This window comes from Strongylocentrotus purpuratus, unplaced genomic scaffold, assembly GCF_000002235.5.
Source record: "Strongylocentrotus purpuratus isolate Spur 01 unplaced genomic scaffold, Spur_5.0 spur5_scaffold_17, whole genome shotgun sequence".
In the NCBI taxonomy this organism is placed as follows: Eukaryota; Metazoa; Echinodermata; class Echinoidea; order Camarodonta; family Strongylocentrotidae; genus Strongylocentrotus; species Strongylocentrotus purpuratus.
In genome coordinates, this window is record NW_022145602.1 from 1701270 (window position 1) to 1723127 (window position 21858).

At 37.9% G+C, this 21858-nt stretch overlaps 1 protein-coding gene across 1 annotated transcript; it reads left to right on the forward strand.

Annotated features, from left to right (window-relative positions):
• Window positions 1-378: 378 nt before the first annotated feature.
• LOC115918018 (WASH complex subunit 3-like) lies at window positions 379-11748 on the forward strand. Its single transcript, XM_030988440.1, has 7 exons — window positions 379-512; window positions 1912-2010; window positions 3375-3440; window positions 5910-6023; window positions 8413-8511; window positions 9975-10039; window positions 10701-11748. The coding sequence occupies exons 1-7, from the start codon at window positions 462-464 to the stop codon at window positions 10795-10797; spliced, it is 591 nt and encodes a 196-aa protein (XP_030844300.1). The 5' UTR covers window positions 379-461; the 3' UTR covers window positions 10798-11748.
• The last annotated feature ends 10110 nt before the right edge of the window (window positions 11749-21858 follow it).

Here is a 21858-nt window from a genome sequence, read left to right on the forward strand (position 1 = left end):
CCACCCTGGCCAACTCGACTTGGTCACCTTGGTCGAGTTGTCCAGGGTAATGGATCGGGTTGTCCAGGGTCGGGCTGTCTGGTGGACGTGCTGTCTAGGATTCTTTAGCAATAAACTAGTCTGAGTCAACGAACTCAAACCAAGTTCGATGGTCTGAGTACCAGCGCTTACTTAGTATCTGTAGAGGTCTAGACTACATATAAAAGTCGTAGTTTTTCCAATGAAAAACATTGGAATAATTCATCACAATTATCTATTTAGGAGTTTTTACTTTTTTAGAGATGAATTATGGCCCTCATTCATTATAATACGGGCAATATCGGTAACAACACGATCATTTTTTGATCCAGGTCTACATTTAAAGACTAACTTCTAAAATCTTGTGACCAAAACTTAAACACAGGAAAAGCAGGAAAGTAACAGATATTTTAATTTTATACTTGATCTACGATTGAATCAAGATGGATGCCGACGGATTGCCCCTTGTAGGACCAGGAGTTGATTTGACTAAGGTGAGAACATATATTTTTATTCCATTTTAGTGCAGTGATTGGCGTGAGGGGCGTCACAAAAATTCTCTTCGGTCCCACCCGTTAGTGAGCATGTATGGTAGATTCATTACATACATTATTGGCATTTGTAGACAATTAAAGTTTGCTTTAGATGTAGGTCTAGGTCTATAACAAAAATTACAGAAAGATTACAGAGAATTCAATGCAGTATAAGGAATGATCAAGAAGGTCACCCAGAACAGTTTATTATGTAAAAATTAATGTAGATCCTAAGACTAAGAAAGATCGTGAAAGAGAAGAAAAGGAAGAAGAAAGAAAAGAAGAAGTCCTGACAACGAGAGAGAGAGAGAGAGATAGGGGGGGGGGGGGGTGGGTGGTGTCCAAACTTAAAGGAAACCTCACCTCAAAGAATAAGTGTAGGTATTTTGGAAGATGAGATGTATTCCTGCCTTATATTATGGTGTGCAAAATTCCTTACGAAAGTGTACAAGAGGTAAATAAATGAAGATATTCTTGGCATGATTGCCTTTAACTTTTAAGCATGCATGACATGGGCGCAGCCATTTTCTTGAAAATGTGCATACCAGGCGAACTTGTACATGTATCATGCACCAAACTATAGTTGGAAATACATTTTATTTCAACACCAAAACCTTTACTTTTCTATTAGGCCTTTAGGGAAAAAACATAGCTATTAAGTAAGAAGGTGTATCTAGACCTCTAATAATTTTTTAGTAAAAAAGAAATAACAGGGGAACATTTGTAAATGATTTATCCAAAAAAAGCAGTGCATTCCACGCAATTACCGTCCAAGGGGAAAAGAAGTTTTGGTAGAGTTGGGTGCTTGAGAGAATCACCCACAACTCCTTGGTTTGGACTTTCATGTGTTCCCTCTGACGCGATGCGGGATCCTGCTTTGTCGGAGTAAAATTCAGAACCAGAATAATAATAATTTGGTCCTCTAATCAGACACGCCATCCCATTCGTGTCAATCCTTTTTTTATTCAGCGATAAAGAGTTATTATAACATGAAAAAGTATATTTGTAAAACAAATCTGAAGGAAAAGAAATTTAAGAAAAAGTGGTTCCTTTTTGCAACGTGTTTCTGATTGTTTATTTCTTCTAAAATCATTTTGCCAAGTAAATCTGTGATATTTAAAAAAGTGAACTTCAATTTGTAACTGATATCTACACGTATGTATAAATGTTTGTTTTTATCATATTTTGGATGGCCAAGAATATCATTTAGAAATTCTGCATGCATAAATCAATTCTTATATGTGAACGATATTATTTTAAAAAGGATCCCTATGGAAGGGGTAAACAAATTTCATTCAGAAGTTTTGATAAGAAGACTGATAAATGTTACCCTTTATGTTTCTTTGTCTCTTTCCGTCAGGTTGGTGCTATACACTCCAAGCGAATGCTAGCCTTCCTCAACCACTTTATCATACACACCACCAGGTTCCTCAACAAGTTCTCTTGCGTTTGTGAAACGGTAAGAACAACATGGGAAGCCTCTAAGGCTCTAAGTCCGTATTTGTAATTATCATCTCCGCAATTTATAGAGGATTCATAGATTCATTGATGTTAAGACATGTCACCATGCTGTCTGAGCTCTAATTCTTTCTACATGTGTGTAGGTTGGATTACTGCAATAGTCTTATTGCTAGAGATAGAAGGAAACTTGAAACTCTCTAGAATCGTGCCGCTAAATTAATCTTTGGCCTTGGGTCTAGAACTCGTACTTCACCCTTATTTAAGGAAATCTACTGGTTACCTCTACACCACAAGCTCTGTTTAAATTCTGTTTGTATGCTTTCAAAATACTCAATTATTTGGCACCTGAATATCTTAATGACACCCTCGAAATATACACCAGCTCGTAATCTTCGTTCAGCAACCGACACATGTAAACTTATCATTCTCAAATCTAGACTCTCAGCACCTGAAAAAAGTTTTGCAGTAGCTGCATCAAAGACTTGGAACAGCATCCCTCTTTCCATAAGGGAAATTACCTGTCTTGCCACCTTCAAAAGATCCCTCAAAACTTACCCTTTTCCCCAGTGATCTATGTGATCTACATGTACATGTACTTCATGTGAGACTGTACATTTTTGTCCTCTTTTCATATACCAATTTGTATTTGTAAGCGCTATGGTACTTATTGTTTTTAGCGCTCATAAATATTCGATATTATTAAGGTCCTACACATCTAGGACCTATTTGTTCTTGGTGTGTATCTCGTGATGCAAATTCCTGGTCTGGTCCGGCTTAATTAAAAAATTAATTTCTGGGGAAAGGTGAAAAATAATTTGTGAGCGTTTTCATTGTTATTATTCACGTACACTGTAATGAATGCTCTTGAAATTTGGATAAAAAATCCATCTTCAAAATTTTGACAGCGATGAATTTCTGTTCTTTTTTTATAGGGCTTTGCAGCACACATTAGATTAGCTTTTAAAAATCATTATGTACCGCAAGTGAACTAAAAGATTAAAAAAAAATGATATAATTTACCTGCAATTATCACATGAAACATGATAGCCCAAATTCACATGGTTTAAACCCTCATTTACATAACCCATGGTTTAAAATTAGTGCAAAATAAGTGTACCTTGCCTTGCGTGCGTCTAATATTAGACCTCTGACTGCTTCACCCTTATTTTGCGCTAATTTAAACCACTGGTTAAATTTAAACCTCCGGTTAAATTTAAACCTCCTTTGTGAATTTGGGCCAATAAGAGTACTTATAAGTAGCAGGAAATCATGTCAGAAGAATTTGTAGTGATTGAAATGATTCTAGCACACATATTGAAAATACATTCAATTTATGTTCTTCTATCTCCTAAATTTTCTCAGAAATTATCAGATATTACGACTCGTATCCAGAGGCTGGAAACCACAGTCAACATATTGGAAGCAAAGGTAATGATTGTCATGGCTCTGGTTCACATTTTGAAATCATTACATTCAGTCCAGATTTTTATGCTTCCATAACCCTGGATTTCTTGTTCTTGCTAAGCTCAATGCTAAGAGCCTTTGATCATGCAGGGCCTTTGCCGTTGATCACTTTCCACAGGGAGATTAGTAATTAATAGATCAGTTGAAGTGTTTAAAAATAATCCTAAGACATATCTAATTTGGCATATTGGCATACCATGTAATTGATTGAAGGTTCTGTCAATTTTGTATGTTTTATATTCTGTTCCTTTGATTATAGTGCAGATGCTTTTATGTGATCTCTTTCTTCGTTTTTGTCCCACAAGTGCACCTTGAGCATTTGATTTCACGTGGATTTGGTGCCTCACGAATCTCTTATATTATTGTATCCCCCGGCAGTATGCCGGTGGGGTACTTTGGATTCAGCAGCATTACGCCGCGGCCGCGTCATATTCTTGTGTGCGCTCTCACTGCCACATTTCTTGATGGATTTGTTTCAAATATTGTATGGAGGTGTATCCTGGTATAATCTACATACCTATAACTTTTGGTGATGCTGCCCCCAGTGTTCCGTCTTCTATAGGGTACAAGGCCATATTTCTGTGGATGGTTTGTGTGCGCTCTATAGGCCACATTTTTAAAGGGATTTTGTTCAAATTTTCAACGAAGGTGTATCTTGGTATAATCTACAAGCCTATAGATTTTAGTGATGCTGCCTCCAATGTTCCGTCTTTTATAGGGTCAAAGGTCATATTTTGATAGATGTCTTGTGTGCACTCTAGTGTGCGCTCTAACTGCCACATTTCTTGACGGATTTCTTTCAAATTTTGTATGGAGGTGTATCCTGGTATAATCTACATACCTATAACTTTTGGCGATGCTGCCCCCAGTGTTCCGTCTTCTATAGGGTACAAAGCCATATTTTTGTGGATGGTTTGTGTGCGCTCTATAGGCCACATTTTTAAAGGGATTTTGTTCAAATTTTCAACGAAGGTGTATCTTGGTATAATCTACAAGCCTATAGATTTTAGTGATGCTGCCTCCAATGTTCCGTCTTTTATAGGGTCAAAGGTCATATTTTGATAGATGTCTTGTGTGCACTCTAGTGTGCGCTCTAACTGCCACATTTCTTGATGGATTTCTTTCAAATTTTGTATGGAGGTGTATCCTGGTATAATCTACATACCTATAACTTTTGGTGATGCTGCCCCCAGTGTTCCGCCTTCTATAGGGTACAAGGCCATATTTTTGTTTGTGTGCGCTCTATAGGCCACATTTCTAAAGGGATTTTGTTCAAATTTTGAACAAAGGTGTATCTTGGTATAATCTACAAGCCTATAGATTTTAGTGATACTGCTTGTATTAAGGTTCATTATAGTTTACTCTAGACCTCCACAAATTTGGTGCTGCTACCCCCCAGTATTCCATCTCTTATAGGGTCAAAGGTCATATTTAAAGGAATATCTTGTGTCGCTATGCAAATCACATTTCTTTCAAATTTTCTATAAATATGCATCATAATCTGATCTACACACCGTTTGTTTTGGTGATGCTGCTCCTAGTCTTGACAATAGTCTGAGCCACTTGCGGCAATCTCTACGTCATCCTTTTGTTTCACAAAGAGGAGAGGGAATCTTTGTCCCTCCTTCCACATAAGGATAACACAAAATCGCTGCCACTGCCGGGGGATACATTCGCATTGCGCGGCAATACAGATTGCAATATTTCTAGTTATTATTATTATTACATAGCACCTATTGGATAGGGTATCAAAATTGCATTTAATTTATTCCTCACAATAGTGAGGGCTTAAAAAGTACTTTGCTCAGTTTGTTAATGTTCTCAGCAATCTGTAGAGGTATAATTTGCCTATTTTTCAAGTTTCAATAAACCATGGCTGCGCCTCACGAAACCGTCGTAAGTACAAGTTCAGTGACATCCCATTAAAATGTGTGTATCAAGTTTAACACACGTTTCAATGGGATGTCGCTGAACTTGTACTTATGACGGTTTTGTGAGACACAGCCCTTCTCTTAAAGTCCTTTTCCGAGGGACTTGGTAATGAGGACTAATGCCTTTAGAGCACAAGAGTATTGACTTGGTTTCGAACCCTGGACCTCCCGGTTATGAGACCACTGCTTTACCACTGAGTCATCACGCCTCCTTATTTGGTTGAGTGGATACGTTGCCGGAATGTCGATCACAAGGTCCGAGTTCGAGTCCCGCTGCTGCACTAATGTTCTTTGGCAAGACATTGATCTACATTTGCCACAATCAACCCAGATGATGTAAATGGGTACCTGGCAGGAATTAATTCCTTGAAATGCTGGAGCGCTGTAATGGCAGCTAGGCTAAAGCCAGGGTAATAATAAATGCGCCCCGGAATAGAATTTCTAGACAGACGGCGCTATAGAAATGCCTATTATTTTTTTTTTTTTCTTTTCTTTCTTGCAGCTTGCATCCATCCCTGGCTTAGAGAATGTCACCTTGGAGACTACCCCGCCTCCAGCTGCTCCTGAGCCATCTAACCTCCCCGCCCTACCGTCATCGGAACCTGCAGATGGATCCGTAAGTGACCTTTGACCTTTAGTATAAAGTCATTCATCTTAAAGCAAGTTAATGAATTAGAAAATTTCAAGAGTCTTACAGACACTTTTTTTCGTTTGTTAAAATAGTACAATGTTATATGACAAAGCAGTTATTCTTTCTCTTCTCTTCATGTCTGCTATTATCTCTTCTTTCTTTTTTCAGAGCACATAGGGACTTTGATTTATTTTTGTGATATGTGCTATATAAGAATGGTTTATTAATATTATTATTAAACATATTGGAAGAAGTATCCAACAAAATATTGTTGATATAGTGATTTACCCTTGGAGAATTGTGTTTGTGAAAGTATAAAACTAAATATTTTATAAATGTATATATATATATATATATATATATATATTATATATCTCTGAAAAGTTTACCCTTGAAAACTGTTCCTTAGTCTTCATCATGAAATAATATAATGTGGTTTCTTCATCTCATCTGAATTTATTTTGGGAAAGTATAGAAAGTAGGCTCATATTGAGTGGTCATGCTTCATGTGCATGTGTGTTTTGTGGGGAATATGACAAATAAGTACAAATAAGAAACAGCTTTAGAGTTTGATTCAATAATACCAACATCTTTTTATCTGACAAGAGTAAAAATAATAATAATAATAATTACATTTATAGGACGCTTTATACAGACGTTTCTAAGCGCACATGTGGTACTGTCTAACTTATAATTATTATTCAACATGTTCAATACCTTTAAAGGTACTATGTCCTATTTGAAGGCCAAAAAAATGAAAAGGTTAAATTCAAATGGCATTTAAAAGATAATTCTAATTTAGAACTTCCCTAAAAAAGGTGGGGCTTGAAAATGCCTTCAAGTGGGAAAATAACGACTATTAGTTGTCAAATCGACTTAGGAGCTATAGAGCCAATAAGTAATAGTCTTAATTTTCAGACCATTGTACTGAATGGTCATAAGTTTTATGTTGCGCAAAGATTCAATCAGTTTAATTTTGGCCATCGCAAGAAGTGGGTTATTGATGTAGACAAATGCTCATGTACCCTTTACAGCTCATTTTATGTATGTTATTACCAAAGAATAAAAAAGCCAGTCAGTCACTCAATAGTGCCTGACAATGAAGTCTAGCAAGTAAAGGGGTTTCCTTGCATAATTTGAATATTAGGACACTGCTAACGTTTAAATTTAAAAGATAGGACATGACATATTTATAATTCCTGCAAAGTTCTACAGAATTTGAGGTTGGCTGCAAAAGGGACACAGTACCTTTAAAAGCAACAAAATAAAATAAAATATTACTAATACAATACAATACAATACAGTTGGGTTGAATGGAATTAACTACTTGTGTTCACCTCCAGTAAACTATAACTGATTAAAAAGGTGGGTTTTGAGAAGGGTTTTGAATGTTTCAAAGGATGGGGCATTTTTAATATGGGGTGAGAGTTTAAAGATAAACTCCAGTACTGGTAAAAAAAAAAATAATAATTCTCACAGAATCAAACGAAACTTACACTGAATGTTCAAGATTACAAATAAATGACATGTGCCAAACAATTTTGGAAGAAAGTGTATACTGGCTGAGTAATGAGCATAGAAAGACAAGGAAATTAAGGTAGTACTAGCCCCGACATCATGTGTGTTGTCCCATATATAGCTTTCTATGTGAGTGCTTGTTACTTTACCATGACTCGGTCAAATTTATTATGATTTTGATGACTCCGGAACCTTGCAGTGCACACCAATACTTACATGCTACATGATCAACTGTTTCTGATCCTTTCCACACCTTTTCTTTCACAATGCAATCGCATTACCAGTACTAAAGTTTATCTTTAATGGTTATAATTCTGCTTGAAATTGGCTTAAAATTGGGAAGCTCAATCCTGAAAACTAAGATAACATTCGATGTAGACTGCTGCCTAAGACTTCCACTTTCTTGCTATTACTAGTCAGAAATATAAAAAAACAGCTTCAGAGTTTGATTATTATTATTATTATTATTTATTTGGCATTTCAAACATTCAATAGAAGGTACAATAGAATAGCACATAGGATAGAAAGTATGAAAGCATAAAATTGGATTCCCCTGCTGCACCTCTCGAAGTTGCCTGGAAGAAAAAAAGGAACGCGAAACTTCTATAACCCGTAAGTCATTTCTTCCGACTCCAGGAAATGCAGCAGGGGATGCCTAAAATTATTGATGACAATGCATAAACTTAAGCTCAATAAATTGCAATATGTTATCTCGGGTGTCACTGGCATGTCTGTCTAAGTGAGGCAAAAAAGAAAAGTAAATAGCAGAAATTGGAATTGAATAATATTTATTATGTTGCACTTCAGAAAAATGATTCAACAATCCAACATCATTTGGTTTTCTTTGTATTTTTAGGGTATACCAGCGATTGAGGCCACACCAGAACCAGCGCCTGCCGTCATGACCGTATCTCAAGATCCAAGATATATTAAATACTTCAAGATGATCAATATGGTAAGTGACCTTTTGGTAAAACTTTATGATAGAGTGCTTTTAAAGCCCCACTGCACTACTTGCTCACTCTATGTAGAAAAAAATGCCTAATCGGTGACCATTGGTCCCCCATGATCCTCTTTTTCTTATGTTAATTGAGAGCTGAGTCGTTGAGATAGCCACCTGTCAGTGACCTTGCAGGGAGGTCTATTCCCTCCTAGCCAAACTAGTACAGAGGGCCTTTAATTCTCACTACCAAAACTACGGTATTTGGCCATCGAGGGCAGAACCAGCCAGGGGTTCTAATATTTGGCAAAGGCACTTCCAATTGGTCGAGAATTGGAAAGTCCAATATAAATTATAGTTTGGGAACCAATAAACTATCAGTAACATATTATGATCGTGCCTTCATAGATTTCATGAAATAAATGAGGGAGTTCATGAAACCTGATCGAAAGTTTAGTAAAATCAGGAATTAGTTGACACTGCTGGACATTCTCTATGGAAGCTGGAGGAAACCTTGACATATTGTCTTCCCCAGTATCGTATCTGCGCATGTGCTGACCTGGGCAGTGTGGGAGGAAGGGCGCCTTCTACTGTCCAACATCGTAAATGCGATTAGAGATCTCACTCCGTCAAATTATTCTTTGCACAAAATAATGGCTTCATTGGCTTTAACCCTATAGTTTTCATACTTGTATCATACCTAAGATCTCATACACAATTTGAAAACTTGGTTCACTGTTTTCTGATGATTCTATGATTTCATGTTTAAGTCTTCTTAATTCATGAGCCAATTTGAATTCTAAAGATGAAAGACAGGCTTTCTTGGTCCAAAAGTAGTAGACAACGCACACAAAATTAATCTTTTAAATCATGTAGGGTGCAATGTAGGCTTAAACTACTTAAACTAATAATGATACGATTCATACAGCTAATGTACATGTACATGAGTTAAAGAAGAGAGTATTTTTTTATTAGGATAGATAAAGTAAAGCAAAGAAAATGATTCATGTAATATTTAAGGCAAAGTTGAGTTCTGGTCATGCAATTGCATTGTGAAAGAAACGTTGTGGAATCGATCAGAAAAAGTTGACCATCTAGCATATAAGTATTGGTGTGTACCGTAGGTTCTGGAATCATCAAAATGATAAAAAATTGGCCCAGTCTTGGTAAAGTTACAAGCACTGTACACAGAAAGATGTATATGGGACTACACGAACATGTGGCATAAAAGCATAAAATCTGTCCCGATTTTTTTGACGTTACATGCCATATTTAATTAGAATATTAAGGTATTTGAAGAGCCATGCTTTTCAGGGAGCATTTTTTATCTGATGTTCTTTAACACTTACCTCTTCCCAGAACTCAACCTTCTCTTCAAATAAGAGAGTATTTTTTTATTAGGATAGATGAAGTAAAGCAAAAAGAATCATTATGAAATATTAAATGTTAATTTTCATGTTCTTAATTTGATCCTTTAGGGTGTTCCTGTAGACGCCCTCAAGCAGAGGGTACTCCTGGACTGCTTGGATCCTGCTTATCTTGAGTAAGTAGTCAAATTTGTATCAAGCTATCACTTTGTTAGTACAGTCAAACCTGCTTTAGTGACCACCTGTCTACAAAGACCACATTTTTCGGTCCATGCTTAGATATTTCGAATCGTATGCATTTGTCCATACACTTCAGATAATTACTTAACTTGTTACAACACCTGTCAAAGTAATAATCTTAATATTCCTTTTTTTCAAAACTACAGTTGGTCTTCAATCCCTATCAGTAATGGATTGTAGGAATGGAATGAACTCCCACAAGACATACAATCAAGTTGATCACTTGAAACATTTGAATAATTGTACAAGTCAATTTATTAGGCTCCCTCTAATGAAATGTTATGGATATGCATGTATATGATAAATAATGTATATGTGACTCCCCCCCCCCCCCCATTCTAAAATGAAGTCCCAGGCATGTGTGTGGGAGTGTGTGTGTGTGTGCGTGTGTGTGTGTGTGTGTGTGATAATGTATGTATCCTTATTTGTTTATTTTAAATCTTTAAATGTTTTTCACTTTTTCTTCTTTCGGGATACCATGTTACAAGTATTTTTCTTTTATTTACTGTTTTGAATTGATATACTGTTATTGTTTTCATTTGATATTATATTATGGTTGAATCAATATATACAAATGTCATAACCACTTGTTTACAGCACACCCAATGCTCCTGCTCCGCCCGTCAACCAAGAATCCGACTCAGATGACTTCAGCAGCCAAGATAACAGTTCTGATGACGACTTCAGTGATTAGATAAAAAGGAGATGTAGATGGAGAGATGGAGAGACAGAGGGGTAGATATTGATGGGGAGAAGGATGGATGGAGACAGCGAGGGAGAAAACAAGATAGTAACATTGGATATTCTATCATCAAAGTTCATCTGTTTTGGTAATATGGTCATATTCCATGGGCACATATCTGTGGCGCAGGGTGCTCAAGATGCTCCAATGTTACCCCAGTGCTAGCTTGGCTATGACTTTGTTCACAGCACTCAAAACATAACTTTCTACCGGTACCCATTCAACACCATGGTGGAGAGTGACAAATGTTTAGTGCTGTTTTGCCAAAGGACACTTAGTAAAGAAATAGAAGGAGAAAGCATGATGGAGAGAGAGGAATGACGAAAGACCTGGGAGTGTTTCACAAAGACTAAGATCGACTTCAATTTGGACTTAACTATGGCGGGTCATTTATACCACTGTTTGCTATCGCCATTTACTTGCATTGGTCTCTCAAGGGATGTACAAATCATGGTCACAAATCTACTGCATTTACATTTCTTAATAATTCGTTAATAAAGGAATTTTTTAAAATCTAAAGATCATAATTGAGAGACCAATGGTGAGAGCAACCAGTGGCATGAATGGCCTGCCACAGTAAAGTCCAACTTAAAGTCGATCTTAGTCTTTGTGAAACACCTCCAGAAGATGACATGATGATGATCTTTGGTGCATTCGTTTCAGTTTATTTTTAATGATGATCAAAAGCGGGGTCTTGATGTATTATTTGACCACCTACTGATGAGCACTAAAATGATATTCTACAACTGCTGGAGTCTTTTGTAATGCGCGTGGTCATCATATTCTGTCTTCTGACCTATCACCATCTCAAGGGACTGCTGTGATTATCTTACAATAAATACCATCCCTCTCCTACATATTTCAGAACAACCAAACGATATGTATTGGTTATGCTACTAGATGCTACTACCGGTATTTAAACATATTGGTGGCTTACACCAAGTCAATAAGATCGATCTGTATTGAAAAACAGGTCATACAAAATCTTGGAACCAGCGGGACTTGAACCTGCATCTACTGCTTGCAGGGCAGCGACTCTACCACCAGGCCATCACTGGTCCATGGCACAGTCACGATGAACTAGAAACAAATACCCAAGCTCTCCCGATTCCCGCTGGTTCCAAGAGTTTTTCTGACTTGTTTTTCAATACAGATCAATCAATCTTATTTACTGGGTGTAAGCCACAAATATGTTAAAATAATTGAAATTTCTCCCAGGAAGCATTACATTTATAAAATAGATGCTACTAGTTGCATGAAATGAGTCATGTCCTGAAACCCAGAAGGTCATTAATTCATATCCTTTAACTCAGAGTTAACGCCCTTCTGTTTCTCCACGAAGTGCAGTATTATGTATGTGTTATTGTATGTTTGTCCTCTCTCTTTTTATAGTGGTAAAGGATTTCAAAAACAAAATGGATTGAAGGTTTTACAATGACAGGAAACTGACATTTTTTTTGTGCTTGATATAATCAAACAAAAATAATAGAAATGAAAGTTAGACTGCCTACAACATCCTTATTTTTTAAACATCCTCTATCGGATGCTGTGGCCCTGTGTTGAATGAAATGAAACAAATTGTTTGTTCTGTTCGATCAATTAATTGTTACAGGGATAATTCATCATACTAACTAACAATATTATGTATAAAGTAATGGTAAGCCCCCCCCCCCCCTCAATTAGCCTTGAATTGCAATCTAATGATCAATATTTTCTTATAATGAGGTTAGCAATAATAGACATCATGTAAGTATTGATGATTTTGTATTCCTGCATGTCGTGAAATTTTCAGAGAGTTTATTTCAAACACTTTTAAATGTTATTGTTGTTGTTGGTTTGTATTTTCATGTTCTGTTTCAAATTTCATTTTATTTCCATTTCCCACAAAATAAATAAAAGTACATGGGATTGCATTGTACATAGTAAAACAATGAAAGTTAAAAATATATTTGTAATTGGTCCACAGTGCACAACAGGCATATAAAACAGGTTGGTCATGGAGGGGACTGCTGAAAAGCTGGGCTTGTAGATTGCAGCCCCCTAAATTGATTCCATATCAAAACAAAGCGCTCTGAATGTCTATTTTTTGTTTTGTTAGGTCACAGTATCAGTTGTTTATATTGAGAAAAAAAATGAGCAGAAGTAAATTGCACTTTCCCATCTCAAATATTATAAAACTTGCCACATGTACATTGTTAACATTATAGTTAACAACAGAATTATTAATACCCCTTGTCAATTTATGTGTCTTCGTAGCTCAAGAATTAAAGGTGGAATGGTTGCGTTAGTGCCTTAGTTAAATACTTTTAGATGTAAGCTTTAATATGTCAGATTCTTAAGGAACATGAATCAGGACAAATTAATTTTTCACATACATGTACTTAAAGGGAGTTCAGAATGTGCATACGTGTGCTGGTAAGCCTGAATCCGATGACCAGGGTAATAATATATCTGTATAGCGCTTAGACACATCGTTGTATCAATGTATTGGGCACTATATAAAAGCGGAATATTATTATTATTATTAAAAAGATATCCAAACTCAGTCTTGGTAAGGGTACAAATAATTCAGTTGTTAATTGTATCCCTAAATGAAAACTATGATTTGTTGTTTTACATTGTTAAGGCATCAAGTGAATCAGGAAAACAGACAAGAAGTGATGTGTTTTTGTTTGTTTGTTTATTGAAGAGGAAATGTAACAACGACAGTATACAAGTTCCACTCTGTGTTTCCTATTTCCTGTTGACCAACATCCTTCATATGTGTATGGTAAAACAGACCAATTATGATGCATTTCCTTGTTAGCGATATTGAATTAACACTCTGTCTGCTTTCGTTGCCTGTCTACACGGTTCCTCGTTTGCCACTTGTGTAATCTTGCACAAAACAATAGGCACCAGCTGACCAAATGTGCTTTGTGCAACACAATGGCTTTTAAAAATTACCCATTTCAGGTCTTAATTAGCTCCAAGACAACACTCTTTACACCAGTATAGATTATTAGTACTTATATAAGGCTTCCAAGTGGTACAATTAAATAGTGTATTTATTATCTTTAGTGCATTAACCGAATGACTGATCAATATTGTTTTCGTATTGCTCAGTCATCCGGGAACTTCGACTATTGATATCAATATATTGAAATTACGCTAGTCAGCCTGATATAGATGATAATAATAATATTATATGGCTTTGTTTTCTTGTGATACAAGAATACATTAATAATTATAATATCTAAGATTGATATAGCGCTGGTATACAAATACAGTTTCTAAGTGCTTTACAAAACAAATGAAATTAAAATTGCGTTTAATCTAAATATGTAATAAGCATCAACAACAAAAGTGAAATGAACACATATTGCTCTCGGTATGACAATATAATCTTTTATCACACTCAAGCCATCCAATATTATATAAGTATTGCATTGGAAAAAGTTAAAGGCAGGCTTTACTACTTCAGCCAGAAGGGATTAGACCACCAAGCGAGCTAGCGAGGTCACTGTGACAGGTGGCTATCTCATTAACTCAGCTCTCATTTAACATAAGAAAAAGAGGATCATGGGGGACCAACAAGCACCGATTGGGGAAGTTTTCTATATAGAGGGAGCAAGTAGCTATAAGTAGTACAGTGGGGCTTTAATATAGCTTTGGAAAGAGTTAAATAATCTTGAAGCCTTTGTAATATCCATCCCAAGATAAATACAATATGGCATACAGAGATTATTTGTGTGGCATATAAAGAGTTAACACATCTACTTGACCTATAGTGATTGTCCTTGTATTTGTTAATGTCTTGGTTCTAATCATTTAAAAAACAATGCTCTTTACATTTTTGTTTATAGTGCAGCTTCTATTTTTTTTAAAAACTTCTGTTGCTACCATTCTCACTCTTGTTCCAATTTAGATGAAGGTAAATCGCCTCTGCAGAAATGTGACCTGATGCATCTATCATTCCAATGGCAACAGACATACGTTGATTCTTTGAAATCTGGTTGAAATCTCTCCATCTTTCTCTCAGTAGTTAAGTTTTTATTCAATTAATTGAAGATTGCATGTACAAAGTGTATAATATTACGCAAAAGAGATTATGAATTTTATGAGATATGAACTCTATTGAATATATTCTATGCATGTATAACACCTTGATTCTATTAGTATTATGTTTGAAGTTTACTCAATAAACTCCTGTCATGAGATAAACGAAGGGAGAGAGAGAGAGAGAGGGAGAGAGAGAGAGAGAGGGGAAGAGAGAGAGAGAGAGAGAGAGAGAGAGGGGGGGGGGGAAGAGAGAATAGAAAAAAATAGAGGGAAAGGAACGCCTAAGAATGGGAGAAAGGGTATGTGTGTGTTTGAGAAAATAAAAGCTCTGAGATAGAGAGAGAGCACGAACAAAAGATAGAGAGAAAGAGAGAGTGTTGGAAAGAAATATAGTGATGAGGGGTAAACTTTTAGAGTCTCTGTGGTATATTTCAACTCTTTACTCGTCAAAATTGATAGATGCATTATTTCAAGAACTCGCCCTTGCCGCCCTTTCAAATGTTGGTTATACAATTTCCGTGTTTTTGTCAGGGGTGTATGTATATTAAGTGTGTGAGAGTTGGGGGAATTGATAGAGAAGACAGGGAGGGAGAGAGTTAATTGATCTAACAAATGGCATTATCTTTTGAATAAACTGATACGTGCTTGATCAAACACACGATATTCCATGATAATGAGAAGACTGATGTTCTTCCACCATGGACACAGCGTTCAGGAGTGCCATGTGACATTGAAGACAGTAGGAGAGAAAGAGAGAGGTGGGGGGGGGGGAAGAGAGAGATATAGGAGGAAGGGAGAGACAGAGAGACAGAGGAGGAGAGGGTGAGAGGAGGAAAGAAAGAGATAGAGGGGACATGGAAAGACAGAGAGAGAGAGAGAGAGAGAGAGAGAGAGTGAGAAGAGAGACAGATACAGAGGAAGAAGGGGAGAGAGAGAGAGAGAAAAAAGAGAGAGAGAGATAGAGAGAGAGAGAGAGAGAGAGAGAGAGAGAGAGAGAGAGAGGGATAAATAAAAGTAAACTTCAAACAAACATTATTGGGAGGACTTGCTTTCCTGAAATGTCCTACATAATTAATAAAGAACGTGGACATTTCCTGGTAAAATAAACTTTTTGACGGATAACTGTCTGGAGAGGTAGATGTAATGCATCTCTTTGCGGTGATGTGCCCTTTTCTCTAGCAATTTCCTTGTCTGCCTTCTAATACGTCATAATTACGTCATGAAGTTCAAACAACGAGAAAAGGTTGCCGTTTTGAGTATCCGAACCCCTCCTCCACACCATCCTCTTAACCACGCGACCCCCTCCTGGGAGAGAGGCTTTAGCGGCTTGCTCATCCCCCTGGTATCCCGTTTCCATGACGACTATAAGCGTGAGATTGAGGATGCAGTCTCACTTGGAGGAGGAAGTAACTCGAGGAGAATCCTCTGCTACGCTACATTGAGGTCAAGATTGTACTTTTGAAAGCTCCGTTCAGACGCGGTTTGGTAAACCGCCTATAATATACCTGGGGGTGTTTCACAAAAGTTGTCATCAGTGACAATTTTGACAAATGACAGATTTTGTTATAAGCTACTGAAATCCTTGCTTCTGATTGGTTATCAGCAGATTTGTCACTGATTTTGTCATTAATGTCTTTGAAAAAAGGCTTTGTGAAATGGGTCCCAGTACCTACATGTAAAATGACGGAAATGACATGGGTGTCAACAAATTTGTGGAAAGCCTAGTGCACACGAGGCGTCATTATATTGCGTCATTAAGTGCGCTAATAGAGCACAGGGGGGAAGTTTATTCCATTCGCCAGTGACGCAACGCAAAGTTTGATTGTGCTGTTTTCTTTTTGTCGACGATTGACTCTCGTGTGGCGTCGAAGAGTACACAAGTCCCTGTTTTGTTTTCCTTCTTCTTCTTCTTCTTCTTCTTCTTCTTCTTCTTCTTCTTCTTCTTCTTCTTCTTCTTCTTCTTCTTCTTCTTCTTCTTCTTCTACTCTTTCTTCTTCATCTTCTTATTTTTGTTTTTCTTATCCTTCTTTCCCTTCTTCTCCATCTTCCCCTTTCTTCTTCTTCTTCTTTTTCTTCTTCTTTTTCTTTTTCTCCTTCTCCTTCTTTTTCTTCTTCTCCTTTCTTCTTCTTCTTCTTCTTCTTCTTCTTCTTCTTCTTCTTCTCCTCCTTCTTCTTCTTCTCCTTCTTCTCCTTCTTCTTCTTCTTCTTCTTCTTCTTCTTCTTCTTCTTCTTCTTCTTCTTCTTCTTCTTCTTCTTCTTCTTCTTCTTTCTTCTTCTTCTCCTTCTTCTTCTTCTATCTTCATCATCATCATCATCAACATCATCGTCTTCTTCTTCTTCTTTCAGGCGGCCACTGCATCACGTCTAAACGGGGCTTCAGGGTAGGGGTGAACTGTCGTATAAGAATTTCATTAATGAGAGGATTTTTAGGAGTATTTTGTTTTCTTCTTCCGCCGGCGTCCAGAACTTCACATATAATTGGGGGAATTTGATAAGAGGAAGATGATGGAATCGGAGAAAGGTCAGAAGACCATCGACTGTAATGTGAAGTGAAAATGATGGATGAGTTGACTCTACAAAGAAGGACGAGACTTGATAAAAATAGAAAGCAATCAAATATTTGCAAAAATACCAAATGGCAAGCAGAAAGTTCAAAAGAGTGGACAAGAAATGTTTATAAAATGGGCTGGCAAAAAGAAGAAGTCTAAAGTACTAGCAAGACTTTCAAAATGATTAGGAAAGACGCTTTATATAGCGCCCAATTCATCAATACAAAGATGTTTCTAAGCGCTTTACAGAAATAGTATTACCCCGGCCATGGGATTCAGGCTTACCCGCACACAATGTATGTATATTCTCCGCTCCCTGGGGAGCATTGTAGTCAAGTTAATCTTTTTACAGTGGCATAGTGTGGGTCTAACACTTAAGGAGGAGGACCTGCAGTCTTGAGGGCTGAGTGGAGGCCGTGGCCGTGAGTACTGGACTTTCGAGGTATGTGAGATGCGAGGGAACAAAGCGATCGAGTGAAGGTTTGTGTGGAAAGGGGTGCATCAAGAGAGACCAGATTTTGAATTTCGAAAGATAAATATTCTAGGCCTCGATTTTGGAGAGCAAAGCAACCTGTTTAAAGCCCCTCTGCACTAGTTTGGTCAGGAGGGATTAGACCTCCGTGTATGGTCACTGACAGGTGGTTATCTCATCAAATCTGCTCTCAATTAACATAAGAAAAAGGGGACCACGGGGGACCAATGGTCACCGATTAGGCATTGTTTGCTATATAGAGGGCGCAAGTAGCTATACGTAGTGTAGTTGGGGATGGGGGGGGGGGTTAAAGCTAATAGCGAGGGAAGCGAGTGAGTGAATTTTTGACATCTTTTTCCATTATCTTCAAAGCGCAGAGCAAATTATTCAAGCAAATAGCGAGAAAAGCTAGTGAATAAAATTTGTAATACTTTTTTAACATTAGACTTTGTATTGCAGAAATATACAACTATATTTTTAGCTATTGCAAGGGAGGCGAGTAAATACAAATTCGAACATCTTATCGTTGTGATAGCTACCGTTTTATTTTTTATTTTTAAACAGTATACTTTGTATTGTAATAATATACAACTCTACTTCTAGCTAATTGCGAGGGAAGCGAGTGAGTGAAATTTTAGATATTTGTTGCCATTGTCTTTGTGTGATAGCTACTGCTTTGATATTAGACTTCGCATCGTAATAATATATTACTCTACTTCTAGCTTTACGAAACAAAATAGCGGGGGAAAATAATTGAAATATGGGGCGTCTGTTCACCCCGAATGAATCCAATTCACTTTGCGTTACTTTCCGATCTCCCCCTTTTCTGTAATTTCCTTTTCTCTTTCCATGTTTATTTTGGTCTTTCTGTCGAGGCCCTGTAGCTATGCCACCGTCTATAGGATGCAAGCAAGTTAAAAACAGGTGTTAATTGAAAAGGGGAATTTCCCTACCTAAAAAAAAAACTAAACATATAAACAAAGCAAACGAAATGGGGTCGGGGTGGGGGAAACTGAGCACACAAGTATGTGTTCTTGTACCCCTCCCTTGCAATACTAGATAAAGACAGGGAGAGAGATACATATGGAGAGGGGGAATCGAGAGAGAAAGAGAGGATGAGAGATAGAGAGAGGGGGAGAGAGAGAAAGAGGGTGAGAGAGAGAGGGGAGAGAGAGAAAGAGAGAGGGAGAGAGAGGGAGAGAGAGAAAGAGAGAGAGAGGGAGAGAGAGAGAGATAGAAAGAGAGAGAGAGAGAGAGAGAGAGAGAGAGAGAGAGAGAAATGGAAAGACTGAGGGGAGAGGTTGTAAGACAGCGGCAGACAGACAAAATAAAAGACAGCTGAGAGACAGGACTGGTGAAGAACTCTAGACAAAGCGAAGAAAATAAAACGAATGCCGTACAGATCACCTGTGATTTCCCAGGGCGGTTATGGGCAGAAATGTATATCCTAGAAACCATGAATATTTCGACGACATTGCATTTTGTTACAAATCTGCTGGGAACGAGCTGATACAGCTATAAAAGGCTGTGCCAGAAAATGTGGGATAATCTTTTGTTGAGATATTTCTTTTGTTGTTGAGTACTATCTATCCATCATTCTTCCCGTATACAGCCGTGACAACGTTAGAACATACATGACGTGCGGAATTGATCACCCACTCTGCTCAGTAGTACCGAGGTGGGGTGTGTGTGTGCCTGGGGGGGGGGGGGGTCGGGGGGGTCGGGGGGCACGGGTGTACGCCCCCTCCATCGACAAAAAAGAGAAAAAGAGAGGGGACAGGATGATGGGGACAGGGAACGTGAAAAGGAGACACTCTTTAAGAACCCTCACTCATTATCTATCTTATGGTCCACACATTATCTACCCATCTGCCTCTCTTTCTTTCTGTCTGTCTGTCTTTCCATCCATCCATCCATCCATCCATCCATCTAACTATCTGTCCATCTATCCCTTCGGTCTTGAAAAGCGCTATATAAGAACTAACTATTACTATTATTATTATTATCCATCAATTATCAATCCACCTTTTCAAATGACTAGAAATAGAACTCAACTCAACTATACGAACCCTCACTCATTATCTATCTTAAGGTTCACACATTCGTTCATCCATCCATCTGTTTCTCTTTCATTCTGTCTGTCTGTCTATCCATCTATCCATCCATCTGTCCATCTATCCATCAATCTACCCATCCATCACTCCACCTTTTCAAATGACTAGAAGTAGAACTGAACTATACGAACCCTCACTCGTTATCTATCTTATGGTCTACACATTCGTTCATCTATCCATCTGCCTCTCTTTCTTTATGTATATGTCTGTCTCTCCATCCATCCATCCATCCATCTAACTATCTGTCCATCTATCCCATCCATCAATTATCAATCAACCTTTTCAAATGACTAGAAATAGAACTCAACCCAACTATACGAACCCTCACTCGTTATCTATCTCATGGTCCACACATTCGTTCATCTATCCATCTGCCTCTCTGTCTTTCTGTCTGTCTGTCTCTCCATCCATCCATCCATCCATCCATCCATCCATCTAACTATCTGTCCATCCACCCATCCATCAATCCACTTTTTCAAATGACTAGAAGTAGAACTGAACTCAACTATACGAACCCTCACTCATTATCTATCTTATGGTCCTCACATTCGTTCATCTATCCATCTGCCTCTCTTTCTTTATGTATATGTCTGCCTATCCATCCACCCATCTATCTGTCCGTCCATCCATCCATCTATCTACCCATCCATCAATCCACCTTTTCAAATGACTAGAAGTAGAACACAACTCAACTATACCCTCACTTGTTATGGTGGTGGGGAGGGGGGCACGGGTGTACGCCCCCTCCATCGACAAAAAAGAGAGCAAAAGAGAGGGGACAGGGAACGTGAAAAGGAGACACTCCATACGAACCCACACTCATTATCTATCTAATGATCCACAAATTTGTTCATCTATCCATCTGTCTCTCTGTCTTTCTGTCTGTCTGTCTCTCCATCCATCCATCCATCCATCTAACTTTCTGTCCATCTATCCCATCCATCAATCCACCTTTTCAAATGACTAGAAGTAGAACTGAACTATACGAATCCTCACTCGTTATCTATCTTATGGTCCACACATTCGTTCATCTATCCATCTGCCTCTCTTTCTTTCTGTCTGTCTGTCTCTCCATCCATCCATCCATCCATCCATCTAACTATCTGTCCATCCACCCATCCATCAATCCACTTTTTCAAATGACTAGAAGTAGAACTCAACTCAACTATACGAACCCTCACTCATTATCTATCTTAAGGTTCACACATTCGTTCATCCATCCATCTGTTTCTCTTTCATTCTGTCTGTCTGTCTATCCATCTATCCATCTGTCCATCTATCCATCAATCTACCCATCCATCACTCCACCTTTTCAAATGACTAGAAGTAGAACTGAACTATACGAACCCTCACTCGTTATCTATCTTATGGTCTACACATTCGTTCATCTATCCATCTGCCTCTCTTTCTTTATGTATATGTCTGTCTCTCCATCCATCCATCCATCCATCTAACTATCTGTCCATCTATCCCATCCATCTTTATGTATATTATGTCTGCCTATCCATCCACCCATCTGTCTGTCCATCCATCCATCTATCTACCCATCCATCAATCCACCTTTTCAAATGACTAGAAGTAGAACACAACTCAACTATACCCTCACTTGTTATGGTGGTGGGGAGGGGGGCACGGGTGTACGCCCCCTCCATCGACAAAAAAAGAGAGCAAAAGAGAGGGGACAAGATGATGGGGACAGGGAACGTGAACAGGAGACACTCCATACGAACCCTCACTCATTATCTATCTAATGATCCACAAATTCGTTCATCTATCCATCTGTCTCTCTGTCTTTCTGTCTGTCTGTCTCTCCATCCATCCATCCATCCATCCATCC

Excerpts from the sequence above, each read along its gene's own strand:
- LOC115918018 (XM_030988440.1), top strand. The coding sequence starts at position 462 with ATGGATGCCGACGGATTGCCCCTTGTAGGACCAGGAGTTGATTTGACT. Across the intron at positions 513-1,911 it reads CAGGAGTTGATTTGACTAAG|GTTGGTGCTATACACTCCAA; the intron begins GTGAGAACATAT and ends TCTTTCCGTCAG. Across the intron at positions 10,040-10,700 it reads TTGGATCCTGCTTATCTTGA|CACACCCAATGCTCCTGCTC; the intron begins GTAAGTAGTCAA and ends ACTTGTTTACAG.